This window comes from Microcaecilia unicolor, chromosome 8, assembly GCF_901765095.1.
Source record: "Microcaecilia unicolor chromosome 8, aMicUni1.1, whole genome shotgun sequence".
Classification (NCBI taxonomy): Eukaryota; Metazoa; Chordata; class Amphibia; order Gymnophiona; family Siphonopidae; genus Microcaecilia; species Microcaecilia unicolor.
Window position 1 is genome coordinate 127,345,971 of NC_044038.1, and position 22,939 is coordinate 127,368,909.

A 22,939-nucleotide genomic window follows, 5' to 3' on the forward strand; every position below is an offset into this window, starting at 1 on the left:
CAAATCACTCAGAACCAGAGGTTCTATCCATCTGCTGGAGATAGAAAATACTGAGGAGTTGGACTAGATGCCAAGAGAGCAAGAGATGTCAGTTTTCAGTTCTCTAACTCCACCTGCTGGTTGATGGGCACAACTATTCCACAGGTTCTGGAATAGCGAGAAGCTATGTAATGGAAGCAGTAATTTTTGCATATGTAAATATTAGAAATCAATACATAAACTATGAAACGCGAATGCTACATACCTGTAGAAGGTATTCTCCGAGGACAGCAGGCTGATTGTTCTCACTGATGGGGGTGACGTCCACGGCAGCCCCTCCAATCGGAAACTTCACTAGCAAAGTCCTTTGCTAGTCCTCGCGCGCCCATGCGCACGCGCGGCCGTCTTCCCGCCCGAACCGGCTAGTGTTCGTCAGTCCCGTATGTAGCAAGACAAAGACAAGGGAAGACACAACTCCAAAGGGGAGGCGGGTGGGTTTGTGAGAACAATCAGCCTGCTGTCCTCGGAGAATACCTTCTACAGGTATGTAGCATTCGCTTTTTCCGAGGACAAGCAGGCTGCTTGTTCTCACTGATGGGGTATCCCTAGCCCCCAGGCTCACTCAAAACAACAAACATGGTCAATTGGGCCTCGCAACGGTGAGGACATAACTGAGATTGACCTAACAATTTTTCCAACTAACAGAGTGTAGCCTGGAACAGAATAAAACATGGGCCTAGGGGGGTGGAGTTGGATCCTAAACCCCGAACAGATTCTGAAGCACTGACTGCCCGAACCGACTGTCGCGTCGGGTATCCTGCTGCAGGCAGTAATGAGATGTGAATGTGTGGACAGATGACCACGTCGCAGCTTTGCAAATCTCTTCAATAGTGGCTGACTTCAAGTGGGCTATCGACGCTGCCATGGCTCTAACATTATGAGCCGTGACATGACCCTCAAGAGCCAGCCCAGCCTGGGCGTAAGTGAAGGAAATGCAATCTGCTAGCCAATTGGATATGGTGCGTTTCCCCACAGCCACTCCCCTCCTGTTGGGATCAAAAGGAACAAACAATTGGGCGGACTGTCTGTTGGGCTGTGTCCGCTCCAGATAGAAGGCCAAAGCTCTCTTGCAGTCCAATGTGTGCAGCTGACGTTCAGCAGGGCAGGAATGAGGACGGAGAAAGAATGTTGGCAAGACAATTGACTGGTTCAGATGGAACTCTGACACAACCTTTGGCAAGAACTTAGGGTGAGTGCGGAGGACTGCTCTGTTATGATGAAATTTGGTGTAAAGGGCCTGGGCTACCAGGGCCTGAAGCTCACTGACTCTACGAGCTGAAGTAACTGCCACCAAGAAAATGACCTTCCAGGTCAAGTACTTCAGATGGCAGGAGTTCAGTGGCTCAAAAGGAGGTTTCATTAGCTGGGTGAGAACGACATTGAGATCCCATGACACTGTAGGAGGTTTGACAGGGGGCTTTGACAAAAGCAAACCTCTCATGAAGCGAACAACTAAAGGCTGTCCTGAGATCGGCTTACCTTCCACACGGTAATGGTATGCACTGATTGCACTAAGGTGAACTCTTACAGAGTTGGTCTTGAGTCCAGACTCAGACAAGTGTAGAATGTATTCAAGCAGGGTCTGTGTAGGACAAGAGCGAGGATCTAGGGCCTTGCTGTCACACCAGACAGCAAACCTCCTCCACAAAAAGAAGTAACTCCTCTTAGTGGAATCTTTCCTGGAAGCAAGAAAGATGCGGGAGACACCCTCTGACAGATCCAAAGAGGCAAAGTCTACGCTCTCAACATCCAGGCCGTGAGAGCCAGAGACCAGAGGTTGGGATGCAGAAGCGCCCCTTCGTCCTGTGTGATGAGGGTCGGAAAATACTCCAATCTCCACGGTTCTTCGGAGGACAACTCCAGAAGAAGAGGGAACCAGATCTGACGCGGCCAAAAAGGAGCAATCAGAAGCATGGTGCCTCTACTGTCGCACTACTCGGCAGTTGAGCGACCACTCACGAGGTTGCATAATCCTGCTCAACCTGTCGGCCAGACTGTTGTTTACGCCTGCCAGAAGGATAGTCCAGGAGCTCAAACATTTCAGCCCTGGGCTCGTCCTCCACAACCACCGGGAAGGGGATGGCCGAAGACATCTCCCGGACAAAGGCCGCAAAAGACAGACTCTCGGGAGGAGAAAACTGCCTTTCAGGGGAGGGAGTGGGATCCGAAGGAAGGCCACCAGACTCCTCGTCAGAGAAATATCTGATGTCCTCCTCCTCCTCCCACGAGGCCTCACCATCGGTATCAGACACAAGTTCACGAACCTGTGTCTGAAGCCGTGCCCGACTCGACTCCATGGAACCACGGCCACGGTGGGAGCGTCGAGAGGTAGACTCCCTCACCCGCACCGGCGAAGCTCCCTCCGCCGACGTCGTCAGGGAGCCTTCCTGGGAGGCGACCGCAGTCTGTACCGCAAGCGGCACCGATGTCGGAGACCTCACCCCGGGCAAGGGGCCAGCCGGCGCCTCACTCGACGGTACCGGAGGCGCAAGCACCCCCGGTACCGGAGGGGAAGGGCGCAACAGCTCTCCCAGGATCTCTGGAAGAACGGCCCGGAGACTCTCGTGCAGGGCGGCTGTGGAGAAAGACATGGAAGCCGATGCAGGTGTCGAAGTCAGAGTCTGTTCCGGGCGTGGAGGCTGTTCCAGGCTGTCCAAGGTGGAGCGCATCGACACCTCCTGAACAGAGGGTGAGCGGTCCTCCCAGTGCCGATGCCTACTGGGTGCAGACTCCCTCGGCAACCCAGAGCTCTCGGTAACGACGCGGGAAGGAGACCGGTGTCGATGCTTCTTTGACTTTTTCAAACGAAGCATGTCACCGGAGCTTCCCGGTATCGACGAGGAGGACGTAGAATCCAACCGTCGCTTCCTCGGGGCCGAGGCCGAAGAAGGTCGGTCTCGGGGGGGGGGGGGGGGGGGGGGCCTTACCGCAGGAGCCCTCAGGGTAGGGGGAGACCCACCCGAAGGCTCACCGCCACCGGCAGGGAATGGACAGCCCTCACCTGCACTCCAGACGAAGCACCACTGTCCGACGACATCAGCAGAAGCGGAGGTCCCGGTACCACCGACGCAGCCTTCCGATGCCTCGGCCCCGACGATGCAGAGGGTCGATGCCTCGATGCAATCGATACCGTCGCGGCCGAGGGCGGAGGTGTTGACGCTGTCGACGTCGACGCACTCGATACTCCCGGTGCCGATGAAGAGCCCGAGAACAAAACGTTCCACTGGGCCAATCTCGCTACCTGAGTCCTTTTCTGTAAAAGGGTGCAAAGACTGCAGGCCTGCGGGCGGTGCCCAGCCCCCAGATACTGAAGACACGACGCGTGCCTATCAGTGAGCGAGATTACCCGGGCGCACTGGGTGCACTTCTTGAAGCTGCAGAGAGACTTCGATGACATGGGCGGAAAAATCACGCCGGCGAAATCAAAACTCGTAATTGCGGTAAGGCACCAAAAAGATGGGGAGAAAAAAACTCGACCCGAGGCCTCAAAGGGGCCTACCCCGAAAACGAAAGAAAACTTAACGGGGCCAAAAACTAGAAGTAAGGGAAAGGGAAAAAGACCAAAAGGCCTTTCTCCGGAATCCTTTTTTTTTTTTTTTTTATTTATTAGCGAAAGTCAAAAAGACGCGCGAGGGTCAACTGAAGGGGCGCGAACGGCGCAAAACACAACCGTACCAAGCGCGGACAAAAGAAGACTGACGAACACGAGCCGGTTCGGGCGGGAAGACGGCCGCGCATGCGTGGTGCGCATGGGCGCGCGAGGACTAGCAAAGGACTTTGCTAGTGAAGTTTCCGATTGGAGGGGCTGCCGTGGACGTCACCCCCATCAGTGAGAACAAGCAGCCTGCTTGTCCTCGGAGAATAATATTTAAAGAGAAGGGCAGATGTTTATTAGTTTAACTATATTAGCTATATATTATGTATAAGTTTTAGAGTTATGTTTTATCTTATGTAATTTTTGTATACCACTTAAGTTATGAGTAAATGACTGAGTTTTGTTGTAAGTGATTAAGCAAATTTTAATAAACAAATCTAATCTAACCACCCCTCTATCCCTCTTGCCGGTAAAATTCCCCCCTCTACCCCCACCAAAAAAAAACAAACAAAAAAAAAAAACCACACAAAACAAACCTCCCCCCCCCCCCCCCCCCCACCTCCCTTCCCAGCATCCAATCACTAAGATTCCTCACCCCCTTCACAAAGACAAAAACCTAACCAGCACAAAACACCAAAAAATGACATTTTAGTAAAAACATGCAAATATGTTCAACTGCCACATGAAACTGGGGACTGGTGCTTAAAAGCACCTACCCCAATCTACAATTTCACTCAACTTTGTCTACCACTTATAACCACCGCATACATACACTCCTTCAAATTCCCTCATGCATTCTCTGCCCTCACTGCCACTCAATTCCCCATCCACTTACTTTTAACTGAGGGTCTTAACTGTTCCAATCACAAACTTCATCATCACAACATACTTTTGTGCAATGCTTAGGCCAGGGGTTCTCAACCCAAGCCTCATGACACACCCAGGTGTTCAGTTTTCAAGATATCTCTACTCACAAGTGACCCACATTCCCTATTTGAATTTTCAATCTTTTTTTCTGAAATTAAACCTCTATTAGTCCCACGCATGCTACTACTACTACTTAGCATTTCTATAGCGCTGCCAGGATTACGCAGCATGCCCAGCGTCTACTGAAGCACTGGCTTCCATCACTTCTGACAGGCCCTTTAGGCTCTCACTTTCCTCCACGATCTTTACAAGGACGACACTACATCCTAGATCAAGGTCTCCTTTCATATATTACCAAAAGCAGTGAAGTCATTGTTTCAACTGTCTGGCCTTACTCTGCTCATTTAAGAATGTTATTCGCAATGAACAGAAGGGCAGGTGTCACCAACTCAGGCTAAACACTGATATTCGGCTACCAGTCACCTATATTCATGACACCTTTTCATAGATTCATTTTCTAAAAATTAGAATAATGGACACACATGCGAGTTACATCACTGAAACAGTGGCAACCTTAAGGTGTGAGTCTATTGGAGAAATGTGTTATGGACCCCAGGTAAAGATGGCTGGGACCAAGCTGTACAAGTTTGCATCTTGTGACATATACCTCAAGAGTAGCGAATTAAGTCACCCAGGTACCACCACCCTACAAATCAGTCCTGAACCTGCATATTTTCTCCTCTCAGGCCTCAGCACTGTATAGTTTACGTACTTTTTTGTAAGCCATTTCAAAAAGCTTGAGGGAAGCTTGCTGGAGGTTGGATGCAGCTTGCCTGATGGTCTCCCCAGTCTCACTATCTTTGCGAGCCAACAGGTCCCTCATTTTGGCAATTTCCTCTTTAAGTTTATTGCACTGCAAAAATAAAGGAATTTAGTACAATTTGATTTTTATTATATTTACTCATCTTTACAAATCCAGACAGAAAGTTATCTGTTCTAACATATTTCTCTGCATAAAATATAACTTCAGTGCTTCAGTAGGACAAGCAAGAGTCGTTTCCTCTGGTTCTCAGTCTGCTGTTACTCCATCCCATAAGCTGAGACACATATTGCAAAGCAGCAGACTCAAGGAACTAGAATGCAGCGTGTTTGTGCAAAGCATCTCAGTACCCTGGCACAAAAATCAATCCTTGGGTACAAGAATACAAAAACTACAGCATAAGGATATTACCTCATCTGCTGGCAGCTGATCTTTAAACTCCTCCATTTTGGATTCTGTGTCATGGATGATTCCTTCTGCATTGTTTACAGCCTCCACACGTTCCTAAATATAATAATCGGGGTCAAATAGATTATCACAGACCTTTTAAAAACTGAATTCAAAAACAGAACAGGGATCCTATGGGGAGCTGTTCATCCAAGTGCATGAACCTAGATTATGTAGATCTAGATAACTTCAATCAGTGGTGGACAGCAAAATACCCAATAATGTCCACATACATAGTAGTTACATGCCCATTTCTGGAGTGCTACAACTTAAAGAAGACTAATAGTGCAGCAGCACAGCAATCTAGGAGACTCACCTTATACTCCCAACAACTGTACTTCAGGATGGCTGATTTGGACACTAGGAAGTTTAAGATCTACACGTTCTGAGCTGAACTTGACTCTGGGTACATGGAGAACATTCCCACACACAATAGCTATGACTGGCAGTGCTAAGTTCTGTGAACCCATGTTAACTCATTTCCTTACAAGCTACCAAGGACTAGTGATACTAGTAATGAGGACTGGACCAGAACCAGTCACTTAAGTCTGTGGGGTAAAAAAAAATGGATAACCAAAAATATCATTCCTGTGCATACTGGTGGATGAGAAATTTTATAGAAGAATGGGCAGAGGACAAAGAAAACCCAAGGAGTAATATAGTCTACTTTAACATATGAAGTGAACTTACAGCAAAAGCAACCAGATTTTTATACAAGTACCTTTCTTCGCCTGTCCTCTTCAGCATACTTCTCTGCATTTTTGACCATGTTCTCAATATCATCTTTGCTTAAACCACCAGAAGACTGTATGACAACTACAAAATAAAAACAGCACCTCAATATTCTCACTCTGCCACACCAAAAAGAGTTGTGAGCCCAATGGTAGGAAGGCTAAGGTATAAGATATCTAGGGAGAGAGTACAGATTGAAGTGAAGCTGGCACCGAACAAAAACTTACTGCAGTTACTACATTTTGCTGTCATGGAATGAATTATGAAACGTGTTTGGCATTTAAGTACAAAGTATGGGAAAAGGTACTTACTTTGCTGTTCACGTCCTGTACCTTTGTCTTTAGCTGAAACATGAACGATACCATTGGCATCAATATCAAATGTGACCTCTATCTGCGGAACACCACGTGGTGCAGGTGGAATTCCAACCTGACAACATAATTTGAGAGAGGAATGTGCTTTAAAACAAGCCATTAACAATTTAGAAAGGGGATTTGGTTAGATTATGGGATTAAAACAGGATGTGCCCTTACTGTGCACACACTAAACAAATTAGTGTTATTATACAAAGGCTCAACAAATTCCAGGGCAGGTCAAATAGCATCTAGAAACTACAAGGCATGAATTCACTCCAGCAGCTGCTGCCTTTTCTAGCTCAGAACTACATGGCTCTCCATGATTTCAGGTTACATGGTATGTAAGCTTACAGTACTTAAGACTAAGACCAGCATTAAAGTTTGGTCACTGTGCAGCTCAAACTCTGCATGATTCAAAATCCCAGGAATAACATATATAGAATGTTTGTACGTTTGGGAAGCTTGCCAGGTGCCCTTGGCCTGGATTGGCCGCTGTCGTGGACAAGATGCTGGGCTCGATGGACCCTTGGTCTTTTCCCAGTATGGCATTACTTATGTACTTATGATTTGTATAGCAGTGAACCTAAGACAGCAACTCTTGCAGCATTAAGAGAATAAAATAAAATAGTGTGAAATCAGAATACTAGACTGAAGCAGGGCAAGAGTGTTACCCAAGTCAACTTATCAGGCTAGAATGGAGGACCAGAGGTAGGGTCTAAAGGGCAAGGAGGTGACGAAGTGGCAAGGGCAGTCAGGAATAACGTGGGCCCATAGCAACTGCACCATGGGTGCATCAAAGTAACAGACCAGATGTGGGGAAAGGATTGATGCTGGGCATCTGGCCCAATCTTGGCAGAGACTGCTGCTAGCAGTAATGGATAGTGTGTCTGGGAGGAACAATAGCAGAGTCAGGGGTCAGGAAGCAATGGTGCCAGCTAACTGCATCATGTGGCAGGGCCCCCAAACAGATATGAAAACAGCACAGGTAGCCCATGAAGAACAACCAATGATGCAATTTTCAAATTTGTATTGAAGGACCCAACTTGGCCAAGTTTTGACAAAAAGCCTTCATCAAGAGTCAACAGATTCTTCAATAATAGATACACGATAGGACACAATCATTTCCAAATGTAAAAGCGTTGGTCACACTCTGACCAGCGTCTACACTCACAGATGATTTGTGTCCTATAATGTATCCATTATATTTATTTTTGAAGAATGTGACGACAGCTGATAAAGGCTTCTGATAAAGGCTTTATTGGCTAAACTTGGTCAAAGCAGGTCCTTCAATAAAAGAATCTTAAAATTACATCATTGGTTGTTCCTCCTTCCTGACCACCTTTACTGTGTGTCTGTTACTCATTCTGCAAAAGTTGCATTCCCACTTTTTTCTGAGGCCCCCAAGCAGGCCATGGCAGTCATGAGGCGTGCAAACACAAATACCTGTGGGCCAGTATAGGAGGCAAAAGACCAGTTGTAGTTAGAAGGAAGCAGCGCTGGAGTACTAGATAGCTGCAGGTACTGCAAATGTGTAACTTATGGTTGGTGCTCAGATGAGTGAGGTGGCAGCAAAGCTAGGACAGATGCAACCAGTATGACCCTGGAGGGCTGAAGAAGCTATAGGCTGCTGAACATTCAATATACATGGGCAAGACTTAATTAATGGGCCTTAGTATGCCCACATGACAGATTCTACATGCAAGGAGAGATGGTATCCTTTCAGACACTTACAAAATGTGTTGAGAAGTTTGTGAATTAGCTTTCTTAAAAGAGTTTTTATATTTTAAAATCAGAGCACCTACAAACGAAGTTCCCAAAGGTCTTAGTTAAGAGACTACAGTCTGCTATAACATGTGCTATCGCTCGACTTACTGCAGCACAAGTTATCAACCACTGGGCAAACATCACACTTTTATATTCTGCTTATAGCGGTTAAAGTTCACAACGGATTATAAAAGCAAGAGCCAGACCAGTTGTCCAGGAATTACAATTATCAATAATTATTACACACCTAAACATAAAACCAAATGATATGTTCTGATATAAAACATATTCCTCAATCTGATTTTAATAGCTTTCTTAAAAGGCTTGATAGCTAGCCAAGGATCTTATACGAAGATAGAAAAATGTAGGCAGATAAAAGACTGTATGGCCTATCCAATCTGCCCATCTATGCCATCTACTCTCCCCATCACTCCTTTAGAGATCCTATGTACTTGCCCCAAGCTCTCTTGAATTTGGGAAGTGAATGCCAAGCCTTTGCTGCTTGGTAAGAAGAGAGGAAAAAATGAGTGGACCTATTACCTCTAGTATTTGGAAAAGTCAAGATACTAGAATTACTGAAACACCTCATTTATAAGGGTGGGGTAACCACTTTCTCAGTTGCCATCTGAAGGTTGTAACCATCTTTGTTAGATAAATGACAAATACTTTTGTACTTACTAATGTAAACTGGCCCAAAAGCTTGTTGTCATTTGCCATCTCTCTCTCCCCTTGGCATACTTTAATTTCAACCTGTGTCTGTCCATCAGCAGCAGTAGAGAACACCTGCAGAAGTGGAAAACCATTTCCCAAATTACTTCCACAGCCTAAACTAAAGGAGCTAAGGCATGCCAACAGTAGTTTCTGTGCTCAGTTAATAAAGTTCTCTACGACAGTTTCAGAATGATGCGTTGAAGTCATCACTGCACAGGCAGGTTTCCTCAATAGGTTGCCAATACAATGATCCTCGGAAAGAAAGTCTATATAGTCACAAAAGAAACAACCTGCCCATTTCTTATTTCAATCTATTGAGTATGGGAGGAATGTACTTTATATGGGTTTCTCCAAACTAAGTCTTGGAAAACCTACAAGTGTGTAGTCATAGAACACTGAACAGGAGAAAGCTCCTCAAAATCTACAAAACAGTAGTGCACATTTATGTCTCTGAGAATCAAGGCTAGAGTTAACATGCAGAGTCAAAACACACAGGTTATTATTTTTTTTTTTTTAGAATATATCACTCTTAAATTTAGCCCTTTTCCCTTGGGAGCAAGGGACATTCAGCACAGACCGCACGAAAATAAAGCCACCAACAGCAGCAATGCATACCTGACTTTTTTTGGTTGGGATAGTAGTGTTCCTGTTGATGAGTTTGGTGAACACACCTCCCAGAGTTTCAATTCCCAGAGAAAGGGGAGTAACATCCAGCAACAAGACATCTGTAACATCACCAGCTAGTACTCCGCCTTGAATGGCAGCACCAATAGCAACAGCCTCATCAGGATTGACTGCTTTACTAGGAGCTCTGCCAAACATATCTTGAACAGTTTGCTGCACCTAAGAAAAGATAAAAGTTATTCCTGAAGATAGATAAGTCTGCATCTGCCTCAATTCTTTCCAATAATTCTCTACTGCTGAAAAATTTAAAAGCTAATACTGCCATTTGTGCAGTATATACCAGCAGTGTTGTACAGGTGTAAGACTGTGCCTACTCCTTAGCGCATTCAACCAAGACCCAACACACGGACAAGGCAAACACAAAAAATACACAGGACTACTTTAAAACAGTGCAACCAAGAACTAAACCAGTGCAACTCCGGTCCTTGAGAGCCGCAGGCAGGTCAGGTTTTCAGGATATCCACAATGAATATTGTGAAGAGCAAAGAAACTACAAGCCCCAGAAGGCAGTGCAGCACCAGAGAGATTCAGAACCAAGGAACTACAAAGCCCAGAAGGCAGGGCAACGTCAGAGAAGCCAGGAGCTAAGAAACTACAAGCCCCAGAAGGCAGTGCAGCACCAGCAGACAGATCAGGTGAAGGGAGAAGAATCTATGCAAGGGAGGGAGGAGCCGGGGTGTGATTGGGAGATGGAATCAGATGGGGGAAGGGAGGAAGGGGAGGAGAGAATGGAACTGGAGGAGGAGAAAGGAGGGGAGAATGAGGAGGAAATGGAAGTGCTGGTGGAGGGCTCTTAAAGTGAGTTATGAACTGAACTGGAGAGAGTGAATGAAGCCTTAAAGCAGAGTAAATGTACTCAGGAGATAATAAAGCACTTCTGGTGATTTGCCTGTTGTCCGGAGACCCTGATTGCAGACTGTCGACTCGGGAGTGAAGGGCGTGCTTGGTAAAGAAAGGAAGAGACTGAGAAAGAGTGGTACGGATCTGGCGGCTGAGCATGACAATATGCATGAGATAGATTTGCATACCAGAGGCAATGCTTGCAAAATCTATCTCCTGCATATTCATTGTGGATATCCTGAAAACCTGACCTGCCTGCGGCTCTCGAGGACCGGAGTTGCCTACCCCTGAACTAAACCATGTGGATTTAACTGACGGGACAATGCAGTGAAGTCAAAAGGAATGAAGACTACAAGACAGTCTTGAAGCATACTAGAAAACATAACTGCAGGCTTTGGCAACAGGACAAACACTAAAAGGTACAAATGATAGCCCCAAAACTGGAGACAAACTCTCAGGATAACCAGAAGGCTGTCAAATTGCCACCATAATCCGTCTCTCTTCATCGAATACCTTACTGACCCATGATCTATTAGCACTCTTCCATGGACACAGCTACATACCCTAAGTCTTCCGCTAACCTAGGTGGATTCTAGAATGTCCCAGAAAGACTCGAGAAAATGTAGGTTTTTGAGTTTCAGCTCTTATCAAATTACCAGACTACAAACTGAGCTCTACCCAAGCATCCCCTTGCCCTCAATTACAGAGGGTGGGAAGAAGTCATAGTACATAGAATACCCACTCAAAAGGCATCCTCCTCCTGCACCAATGTGCACTAACGCCAATGCCTGTTAAGGATTTGTAAACCGCTAAATCCCTACAAACCAGGTTCAAAGCAGTTAATACCAAATATACCACAATCTCAAGTACAGTAAATTAAAAACATCGTATAATCAAAGGTTAAACAAATGAATGGGAAATAATTCCAAAAACTTTAGTTGCACAAAAGCAGACGACCTTTCATGAATGACTTAGATTTCACCCTCTTCACCGACAGAAAAGACAAAATAAGAGTCTATTACTTATATAGTCCCTAATAAACACATCAAGATTCCAAACACACACCAGAATTCAAATTTTACTTAACCAAAATTACTACAAGTAGTAAATGCTTACTATTAGCCAAGTATTTATTGGTAGTTAGTCTCCATTTCAAGACTATAAATAAAGTAGAAATGATTCACTTAGAGTTTCAACCCTACAGGTACTTCCCCTTTTAAGTTTCACTTCGGGGGGGGAGAGAGCACAGATGCTTTCAAAGCAATTTGACGGCAGCCAGGAAAGTTCTCTGCATTTGGTGGTTGTACTATTAGCAACACCACCAAAAAAGATATAGTGGAATTAGAAAAGGTAAAAAGAAGGCAGACGATAAAAGGGATGGGACGACTTCCCTATAAGGAAAGGCTAAAGTGGCTAGGGCGCTTCAGCTTGGAAAAAAGACGGCTGAGGGGAGATATGATAAAGGTCTATAAAATAATGAGTGGAGTGGAAGGGGTAGGTGTGAAGTGTCTGTTTATGCTTTCCTAAAATACTAGGACTAGGGGGCATGCGATGAAGCTACAAAGTAGTACATTTAAAATGAATCAGAGAAAATGTTTCTTCACTCAACGTGCAATTAAACTCTGGAATTTGTTGCCAGAGAATGCAGTAAAAGAAGTTACCTTAGAGGGTTTAAAAAAGTTTTGGATCGCTTCCTAAAAGAAAAGTCCATAAGCCATTACTAAAATGTATTGTACTGTTTTGGGATGTTGCCAGGTACTTGTAACCTGGACTGGCCACGGTTGGAAACAGTCTATCTACTTATTTCTACAGCGCTACAAGGCATATGCAGCGATGTACACCATACACAGAGCTAAACAGTGATGGAATTTTGGTCTGCCCCAGTATGGGAATATATATGTGTACTTATCACTCACAGGTCTGATGAAGCTCAGGAAAGACATGGCAGATTTGGTATAACTACCATAAAACATGTATAAAACGTGGCTCAAGCTAAACACACTGTCAATGAGGGTTCACATTAACAAGAACCCAGGGATTAAGACCAAAGAGCACAAATGAGAAAAATGAATGTCAAATTAAAAAACTTTGCCCTGTGTTCCAATTGTAGACAGATATAGTTGGGCTGGAGTGGGCTTACAGCAGCTCCAGTAGTTGAAAATTAAGCCAGTGTGTCAGGCAGAATTCTACTGTCTGTGCTCTGAAAATGTCAAGGACAGATCAAGTACGGATATGTCAAACTCATTACATATCTTATTTATTTATAACACTTATACCCTGCGCTTTTCCCACTTATTAGCAGGTTCAATGCGGCTTACATAGTATAACAGGTTCACAAATTAATATAGAATGGATACAGCTGTAATATAGTGAATAAAGAAGTAGTCAATTAGATGTGGGTAAGTAAGATGGGTAAGGGAGGAGGATGGTAGAGGTAGGGGAGTGGGAGAAGGGTGTGTGTGTATTGGGATAGCGTGTTGATAATTAAGGAAGAATGTATAGTGAGGGTTTGGAAGAGGGATGACTTAGAAAGGATTAAACGAGGGAGCATATTCTAGGTTCTGTCTTTATAGTCTGACCAGGGTAGTGCAGATGAACTCCTAAATTTAAGTCAGGTCCTTTTTGTAGGCTTGCTTAAAGAGGTAAGTTTTTAGCAGCTTCCGGAAGGGTAATTGGTCATTGACTGTTCAAATAGATCTTGGTAAGGTGTTCCAAAGTTGGCTGCATAATACGTTTTGTACTTAAGTCCTTTGCAGTTGGGAAGATGTAGGTTTAGATAAGTTTGAGAAGATTTAGAGCCGTTTCTGGTTGGAAGGTCAATCAGGTTGTACATGTAGCCAGAGAATCTTATGAATCAGCGTATGGACTTTGCATTTTATTCGTTCAGTAACAGGGAGCCAATGAATCTTTTCACGGAGAGGTGTTGCGCTCTCGAACCGCGACTTACCAAAAATAAGTCTGGCTGCCGTGTTTTGGGCGGTTTGAAGTTTTGTCAGGATTTGGGCCTTGCTTCCAATGAAAATACTATTGCAGTAGTCAACGTGGGTAAGCACAGTGGATTGAACCAAGTTGCGGAAGATTTTTAGGGGAAGATAGGATTTCACGCGTTTCAACATCCACATCATGTTGAACATTTTGTCGTAGCTTTTGCGTGATTTTCCAGAGTTAGGTGGTTGTCATAATACTCCTAAGATTTTGAGGTTGTCAGATATAGGGATGTTGACATCTAGGGGAGTGTAGTTGGAGTGATTGTAGAATACTGGGATGTGAGGATTAGACATTGTGTTTTCTCCTTATTCAATTTCATCTTAAAAGTGTTGGCCCCGGAGGCTAAGATGTTCACTCCATTGTTTATTTTATCTGAGATCTCTGCTAAGTTGGATTTAAAGGGGATGAATATAATGACGTCATCTGCGTAAATGAAGGGCTTGAGGCCAAATTTCGATAGGGATTTGGCTAAAGGGATCATCATAAGGTTGAAGAGGATCGGGGAGAGAGGTGATCCTTGGGGTACACCGCATTTTGATGACCAGGCAGACGAGGTTGATTTGACTCGACAGGACCTTGTGGTGATGAAACCTTTTATCCATTTGATGATGTTACCGCTGATTCCAAGTTTATCCAGTAATTTTGTAAGGATATCATGATTTACCATGTCAAATGCACTAGATAAGTCGAACTGCAGAAGGAGGATGTTGTTTCCAAATGATATTTCATGTTTGAACTTGGATATTAAGGTGAGTAAAACCGTTTCTGTGCTGTGGGCAGGTCGAAAGCCCTATTGTGATTCGTGTAGGATGGAGAATTTTTGTATGAATTCGTTGAGTTGGGAGGTTACTCTATTTTCCAACAGTTTGATCAGTAGAGGGATAGAGGCCACAGGGCGGTAATTGGTGATGTCATCTGCTGGTTTCTTGGTGTTTTTTTGGTATTGGTAAGTAGTATGTTACCATGTTCAATGGGAAAGGATCCCTGTTGAAGGAGGAAATTTGAGTGGCGAGGTCTGTAATGAAGCGTGTTGGTGCGATTTCCATTAGATAGTTTGTGGCAATGGGATTTAGAGAGTTTAGATAATGCTGTGGAAATTTCTTCAGTGGTAAGAACGGTGAAGTTTGTCCAGGAGCGGTCAGCTGGAATTTCATCCATGTCTGGGTCCAGTTCGTCAAGAAAGCTATCAATGCTGGCATCGTCTTGGGGGATTGTGTTGCACAGGTTGATGATTTTATCTTTAAATTATTTGACTAGTTGGTCAGCAGATGGACAATTTGAGGATGATGATGTGATTGGGTCAGTGTTGAGAAGATTTTTGGGTCGGTGATGAGAAGATTTTTTATAAGTTGATATTGTTTTCTTATGTCTGTTCCAGTGGCGGTAATCTTCTTTGTGTAATAGGATCTTTTGGCTCGTTTGATGGCCTTCTTATAGTTTCTTTGTGTCTGTTTCCATGCATTGAAGGTGGTGATGTTTTTTTATTTACAGCAATTTTTTTCAAGTTTCCTGGTTTATGATTTCAGGTTTTTTAAATATGTCATTAAACCATGGATAAGGGTTGCTTCTACGTAAAGTTTTGGCGTGTAAAGGGGCTATTTCATCCAGAATGAACTTGCACCTGTTATCCCATTTTGTGAGGAAATGATTTGAGTAGGGATTTATTGACCAGTCGTTATAGATTTGATGCCAAAAAGTTTCACTGTTAATCCGTCCTCTGGTGCTGATTGTTAAGGGTTCACGTCTAATAGTCTGGTCATTTTTACGCCAAAAGATAGGGTTGCTCTGTAATGGTCAGACCAAGGTGAAGCAGACCAGCGGATATCTGATATGATGAATTTTTGGTCTGAAGAGTGTTTGTAGGAAATATCATCAAGTGAGTGGCCTTTGATGTGAGTAGGTTGCATTGGAGGTAGGTGAAAGTCACATAATTGGAGGAAGCCAATACACTCTCGAGTGTGGACAGAATTGGAGTCTTCTAAATGAAGATTCAAATCTCCAATAATATATTGGAACTGTTAACACATGCATTTGATATAAAGTCCATGAATATAGTTTGGCTATTGGTTCCAGTTGTTGGGAGGACTGTAAAACAATATGCAGGTTAGATGGTCACATAGTATGGAGTTATGAAATTTAATTGGAGCAATTTCGATTTGAGGTGAGATGGACTCAGATAGGTTCTGCGGAGAAGTTAGATCTATGGATAAGTGCTATTCCTCTACCTCTTTTGTCTTTTCTAGGCCAATGTGATATTTTATAGCCTGGGGGGCATAAGTCAAGTATGATAGGATCTTTAGAATCACGGACCCAGGTTTCTGTGATGAAGAGTAGGTCGAGGTTGTCTGATGTAATCCAGTCTGTGGTGGTTTCAGATTTATTAACTGCTGATCTAGCGATGTATCCTACTCTGACGGGCAGATATGGTTCAACAGTTGAAATTGAGGGGCAGATTTTGATTAGTTGTCTCGTTTTAGGTGATTTAGCTTTAGATGAAAATTTGTCTGATTTTGAGGATGATTGCCTGGGTGTTGGTGGGTTTCTGTGGTTGTTACTGGTCTGTGGGAATGAGAATGATTTGGTGTTCTTATGTGATGTTGAAGAACTGGTATAATGTTGAATTCCGTTGGGGGGGGGGGGGGGGGGATGTTGAGTGTTGCATGGATGATAGCGAGTGAGTGGATAAGTATTTTTATGAAAATCATGTTGGCAGATGATGGCTTAGGTAAGGGCAAGCGTAAGAAGAGTCAGTTAGGAGTATGGCGGAACGGTTGGTTAGGGGTGTGTAAGGGATTGAGAAGGTAGCTAAGGTAGGGGAGGATAGTTTTTGCTAATTTGGTGGGGGTACAGGAGAAAGCGAATGATACATACCTGTAGCAGGTGTTCTCCGAGGTCAGCAGGCTGATTGTTCTCACGACTGGGTTCACGTCCACGGCAGCCCCCACCAACCGGAAAAAAAACTTTGCGCGCAGGGCACGCCCACCGTGCATGCGCAGCCATCTTCCCGTCCGTACGCGACCGTTCCCGCTCAGTTGAATGACAAGCAAAGGAATGAGTAAAACACAACTCCAAAGGGGAGGAGGGAGGGTAGGTGAGAACAATCAGCCTGCTGTCCTCGGAGAACACCTGCTACAGGTATGTATCATTCGCTTTCTCCGAGGACAAGCAGGCTGCTTGTTCTCACGACTGGGGTATCCCTAAGCTCTCAGGCTCACTCAAAACAAGAACCCAGGTCAATTTAACCTCGCAACGGCGAGGGCATAACAGAAATTGACCTACAAAGAACAACTAACAGAGTGCAGCCTGAACCGACTGTTGCGTCGGGTATCCTGCTGAAGGCAGTAATGTGATGTGAATGTGTGGACAGATGACCGCGTCGCAGCCTTGCAAATCTCTTCAATAGTGGCTGACTTCAAGTGGGCCACCGACGCTGCCATGGCTCTAACACTATGAGCCGTGACATGACCCTCAAGAGCCAGCCCAGCCTGGGTGTAAGTGAAGGAAATGCAATCTGCTAGCCAATTGGAGATGGTGCGTTTCCCGACAGCGACCCCCTTCCTATTGGGGTCGAAAGAAATAAACAATTGGGCGGACCGTCTGTGGGGCTGTGTCCGCTCCAGACAGAAGGCCAACGCTCGCTTGCAGTCCAATGTGTGCAACTGACGTTCAGCAGAGCGGGTATGCGGTCTAGGAAAGAATGTTGGCAAGACAATTGACTGGTTAAGATGGAACTCCGACACCACCTTTGGCAGGAACTTAGGGTGAGTGCGGAGTACTACTCTGTTATGATGAAATTTGGTATAAGGAGCATGAGCTACCAGGGCTTGAAGCTCACTGACTCTACGAGCTGAAGTAACTGCCACCAAGAAAATGACCTTCTAGGTCAAGTACTTCAGATGGCATGAATTCAGTGGCTCAAAAGGAGGTTTCATCAGCTGGGTGAGGACGACGTTGAGATCCCATGATACTGCAGGAGGCTTGACAGGGGGCCTTGACAAAAGCAAGCCTCTCATGAATCGAACGACTAAAGGCTCTCCAGAGATGGCTTTACCCTCAACACGATGATGGTAAGCACTAATCGCACTAAGGTGATTCCTTACTGAGTTGGTCTTGAGACCAGACTCTGATAAGTGCAGAAGGTATTCAAGCAGGTTCTGTGCAGGACAAGAACGAGGTTCTAGGGCCTTGCTCTCACACCAAACGACAAACCTCCTCCACTTGAAAAAGTAACTCTTTTTAGTTGAGTCCTTTCTAGAGGCAAGCAAGACGCGGGAGACACCCTCAGACACACCCAACAAAGCAAAGTCTACGCCCTCAACATCCAGGCCGTGAGAGCCAGAGACTGAAGGTTGGGGTGCAGAAGCGCTCCGTCGTTCTGCGAAATGAGAGTCGGAAAACACTCCAATCTCCACGGTTCTTCGGAGGACAACTCCAGAAGTAGAGGGAACCAGATCTGACGGGCCAAAAAGGCGCGATCAGAATCATGGTGCCGTGGTCTTGCTTGAGCTTCAGCAAGGTCTTCCCCACCAAAGGATAAGCATACAGGAGGCCGGTCCCCCAATGGAGGAGAAAGCCATCCGACGCCAGTCTGCCGTGTGCCTGTAGTCTGGAACAGAACAAAGGCAGCTTGTGGTTGGTCTGAGAGGCGAAAAGGTCCACCGAAGGGGTGCCCCACTCTCGGAAGATCTTGCGTACCACTCTGGATTGGAGCGACCACTCGTGCGGTTGCATGACTCTGCTCAGCCTGTCGGCCAGACTGTTGTTTACACCTGCCGAACTGGCAAGCCCAACACCACATCCTGACGGCTTCCTGACACAGGGGACGAGATCTGGTGCCCCCCTGCTTGTTGATATAATACATTGCAACCTGATTGTCCGAATTTGGATGATTTGGTAGGACAGCCGATCTCTGAAGGCCTTCAGTGCGTTCCAGACCGCTCGGAGCTCCAGGAGGTTGATCTGAAGATCTTGTTCCTGGAGGGACCACAGTCCCTGGGTGTGGAGCCCATCGACATGAGCTCCCCACCCCAGGCGAGATGCATCCGTCGTCAGCACCTTCGTGGGCTGCGGAATTTGGAATGGACGTCCTAGGGTCAAATTGTTCCGAATGGTCCACCAGTGCAGAGAATTTCGGCAACTGGCAGACAGGCGGATAACATCTTCTAGATTCTTGGTAGCTTGGCACCACTGGGAAGCTAGGGTCCATTGAGCAGGTCTCATGTGAAGGCGAGCCATGGGAGTCACATGAACCGTGGAGGCCATATGACCCAGGAGTCTCAACATCTGCCGAGCTGTGACCTGCTGAGATGCTCTGGTCTGGGAAGCGAGGGACAGAAGATTCTGTGCCCTTGCTTCGGGAAGAAAGGCCTGAGCCGTCTGAGAATTCAGCAGAGCTCCTATGAATTCCAGAGATTGGACCGGCTGGAGATGGGACTTCGGGTAATTTATCACAAACCCCAGCAGCTCCAGAAGGTGAATAGTGCACTGCATGGACCAAAGAGCTCCTGCCTCTGAGGTGCTCTTGACCAGCCAATCGTCGAGATACGGGAACACGTGCACCCCCAGCTTGCGTAGATACGCCGCAACCACCACGAGACACTTCGTGAACACCTGTGGTGCAGAGGCGAGCCCAAAGGGCAGCACACAATACTGAAAGTGCCGTGTCCCCAGACGGAATCTGAGATACTGTCTGTGAGCTGGCAGTATCGGATGTGAGTAAGCGTCCTTTAAATCCAGGGAACATAGCCAATTGTCTTTCTGAATCATTGGTAGAAGGGTGCCCAAGGAAAGCATCCTGAACTTCTCTTTGACCAGATATTTGTTCAGGCCTCTCAGGCGCATCCCCCCCTGTTTTCTTTTCCACAAGGAAGTACCTGGAATAGAATCCCTGCCCTTCCTGCCCGGGTGGCACGGGCTCGACCGCATTGGCGCTGAGAAGGGCGGAGAGTTCCTCTGCAAGTACCTGCTTGTGCTGGGAGCTGAAGGATTGGGCTCCCGGTGGGCAATTTGGTGGAGTGGAGACCAAATTCAGGGTGTATCCGCACCGCACTATTTGGAGAACCCACTGGTCGGAGGTTATCAGAGGCCACCTTTGGTGAAAAGCTTTCAACCTCCCCCTGACCGGCAGGTCGTCCGGCACGGACACTTTGATGGTGGCTATGTTCCCATGGACCCAGTCAAAAGCCCGTCCCCTGCTTTTGCTGTGGAGGCACAGGGGGCTGCTTAGGCGCACGCTGTTGACGGGAACGAGCGCGCTGGGACTGTCCCTGTGCCTGAGGAGGCCTTCGGGCCAGCTGGGTGTACCTACGCTTGTTGTAGGCGTAGGGTGCAGCCTGCCGGGCCCAGGAAAAACGTCCACCTGCAGAGGTGGATGCTGAGGCGCCCGGTGGGAGAGCTTGTCGAGAGCGGTTTCCCACTGGTGTAGTTGGTCCACCAACTGCTCGACATTCTCGCCGAAAATGTTATCCCCCCGGCAAGGGACATCCGCCAGTAGCTGCTGGGTGCGGTTGTCCAGGTCAGAGGCACGCAGCCAGGAGAGTCTGCGCATCACTATACCTTGGGCCGCAGCTCGAGATGCCACATAATAGGTGTCAGATACCCCTGGACAAGAACTTTCTGCACGCCTTCAGCTGCCTGACCACCTCCTGAAAAGGCCTGGACTGCTCGGGGGGGGGGGGGGGGGGGGGGGGGGGGGGGGGGGGGGGGAAGCTTGTTGACCAGGTCCGCCAGTTGCCTCACATTGTTCCGCATGTGAATGCTCGTGTAGAGCTGGTATGACTGGATGCGGGTCACGAGCATGGACGATTGGTAGGCCTTCCTCCCAAACGAGTCCAGAGTGTGAGATTCCCGCCCAGGGGGCGCCGAGGCGGTATACCTCGAACTCCGTGCTCTCTTGAGAGCAGAGTCCACGACCGCCGAGTCATGAGGCAATTGAGGCCGCATCAACTCTGGGTCTGAGTGGATCCTGTATTGGGACTCCGCTTTCTTGGGGATGGTGGGATTAAATAGTGGCTTCAGCCAGTTCCGAAGCAGTGTCTCCTTAAGGGCATTGTGAAACGGCACCGTGGAAGACTCTCTAGGTGGTGATGGATAGTCAAGGACTTCGAGCATCTCCGCCCTCGGCTCATCCACAGTGACCACGGGAAAGGGAATGCAAATAGACATATCCCTGACAAAGGAGGCAAAGGAGAGGCTCTCAGGGGGGCGAGAGTTTCCTCTCCGGTGAAGGAGTGGGGTCGGAGGGAAGGCCCACAGACTCCTCTGAGGAGAAATATCTGGGGTCCTCCTCCTCCGCCCACGAGGCCTCCTATTCCTTGGTGTCGGACATGAGCTCTTTCAGCTCAGACCTCAACCGGGCCCTTCCAGGATCCCGGGAAGGATGGCTCGGAGGCACTCGTCGAGGCCCGCTGTCGGGAAAGGCGGGGGGCCGGTGTGGGTGCCGGAAGCTGCTCGGGTCCAGGAGACGGTACCGAAGTACCCGCGAACTGACGCAGCGACACTTCTTCAACCGAGGGGGAACGCTCCTCCCGGCACTGCCGCTTCCTGGGCGTAGAGTCATCCCTCGAGGTACCGGAGCTGGCAGTCCCGTGTGCCGTGGTCGACCGATGACTGTGTGTTTCTTTGCTTTCTTTCGATGCCCGTCATCGGCGCTAGAGACGAAGAGGAGGTAGAACCCCCCCCGGCCTTGAGGAATCAGATCTGACAGGGTTCAGTCCCAATGGCCCTGGGTAGAGGGAGTGGCCGGGGCCAACTGCCCGCGCGGCCGCTCACCCCCGCCGTCACCGGCAGGCTGGCGGGCCAACGGTACCTGTATTCCTGGGGTCAGTGCCAGGGTCGGTGCCGATTTCGTCGACATCGGTACCGAAGATCCGGCCGTCGACACCGATGTCGTCGAAGGGCTGGCGCAAGTTCCGAAAAGACGGTCCCAAAGAACTTGCCTCGCCACCTGTGTCCGCTTCCTGAAGCCGAGACACAAGGTGCACGTCTTGGAATTATGCTCCGGCCCGAGGCACCAAGTGTGAGTATCGGTCTGCGAGATCTGCCGGCCGCACCGACCACACTTCTTGAATCTGCTCGGGACCTTCGAGGACATCGACGGAAAAATCACGTCGGCGAAGTCAAAGTCGTCGATGGTGGCGGTGAAAAGCACACCCGAAAAAGAAACGACCACATGGCCACAAGGCCGCAATGAAGCGCCCTCGCGGCTAAGAACGACAAGGACACTTTTTTTTTAAAGTTCGGTAGAAAAAATACGCGAATGCGTACGCTAAACAGAAAAAAGCCGCGGCTAGGCCGCAATCCGGTTTCCGGGGCTGACAGAGAGAGACAGTAACACATCTCTCTCCAGCACGGAATAGAAAAAAACTGAGCGGGAACGGTCGCGCACGGTTGGTGAAGGCTGCCGTGGACGTCAACCCAGTCGTGAGAACAAGCAGCCTGCTTGTCCTCGGAGAACGGAAATTACCAGGGATGGATGGTCAGGTGTCACTTTGAGTGAAATAAAGGTGGTTTGGTCTTGCTAGTTTGGATGTGATGGAGGTATAGGAGGGCCAAAGGATTGGGGGAATGGAAAGCGAATAGACAAATTTAGTATATAAGTATATATTGTATATATAGATCAGTACAGACAGTGTTAGCATACAAATATATACTATACAAAAATCAGTATCGAATTATATATAAAGCAAATATAAACCTACTTACATATTGGACATGAATCAGAATAGCCAGTACAGTTAGTATAATTCAGTAGAGTCAGTAAACAACAATAGAGAACTACATTACATATAGTAATATGTAGCATCAAATATACACAAACGTCAAAGTAGGGATTCAGAACTAGAAACCTGTGCCAAACCTGATTAGGTATTTATCAGGGATCTTCTCCTGCAAAATGTCTTCTTATCCAGATATATATGTTACCAGGCCACTTGTCCCTATGCAAATCACCCAAATATTGAAGGAAGCTTTTTCTTATCTTTTTCACAGAACCGATTGCTGTCTTTCTTCCACACAAACTGGAGTGTTGATTTTGTTTTTAATATCCCTGAGTATCTCTCTTATGGAATTCTGGTGTGAAACCAAGGTTATATAGTC

General features: G+C 46.9%; 1 protein-coding gene and 1 non-coding gene across 2 annotated transcripts in view; both read right to left on the minus strand.

Moving 5' to 3' along the window:
- Positions 1-22,939, minus strand: part of HSPA9 (heat shock protein family A (Hsp70) member 9) — a 223,531-nt gene that overhangs the window by 19,221 nt on the left and 181,371 nt on the right. The window contains 6 exon segments of the mRNA XM_030211606.1: positions 5,274-5,414; positions 5,733-5,825; positions 6,490-6,584; positions 6,812-6,929; positions 9,299-9,403; positions 9,947-10,174. Of these exon segments, the coding sequence (XP_030067466.1) occupies positions 5,274-5,414; positions 5,733-5,825; positions 6,490-6,584; positions 6,812-6,929; positions 9,299-9,403; positions 9,947-10,174 (780 nt within the window).
- LOC115477015 lies at positions 9,483-9,546 on the minus strand. The gene has a single exon (XR_003943264.1). It is a non-coding gene; the product is annotated as a small nucleolar RNA SNORD63 (small nucleolar RNA).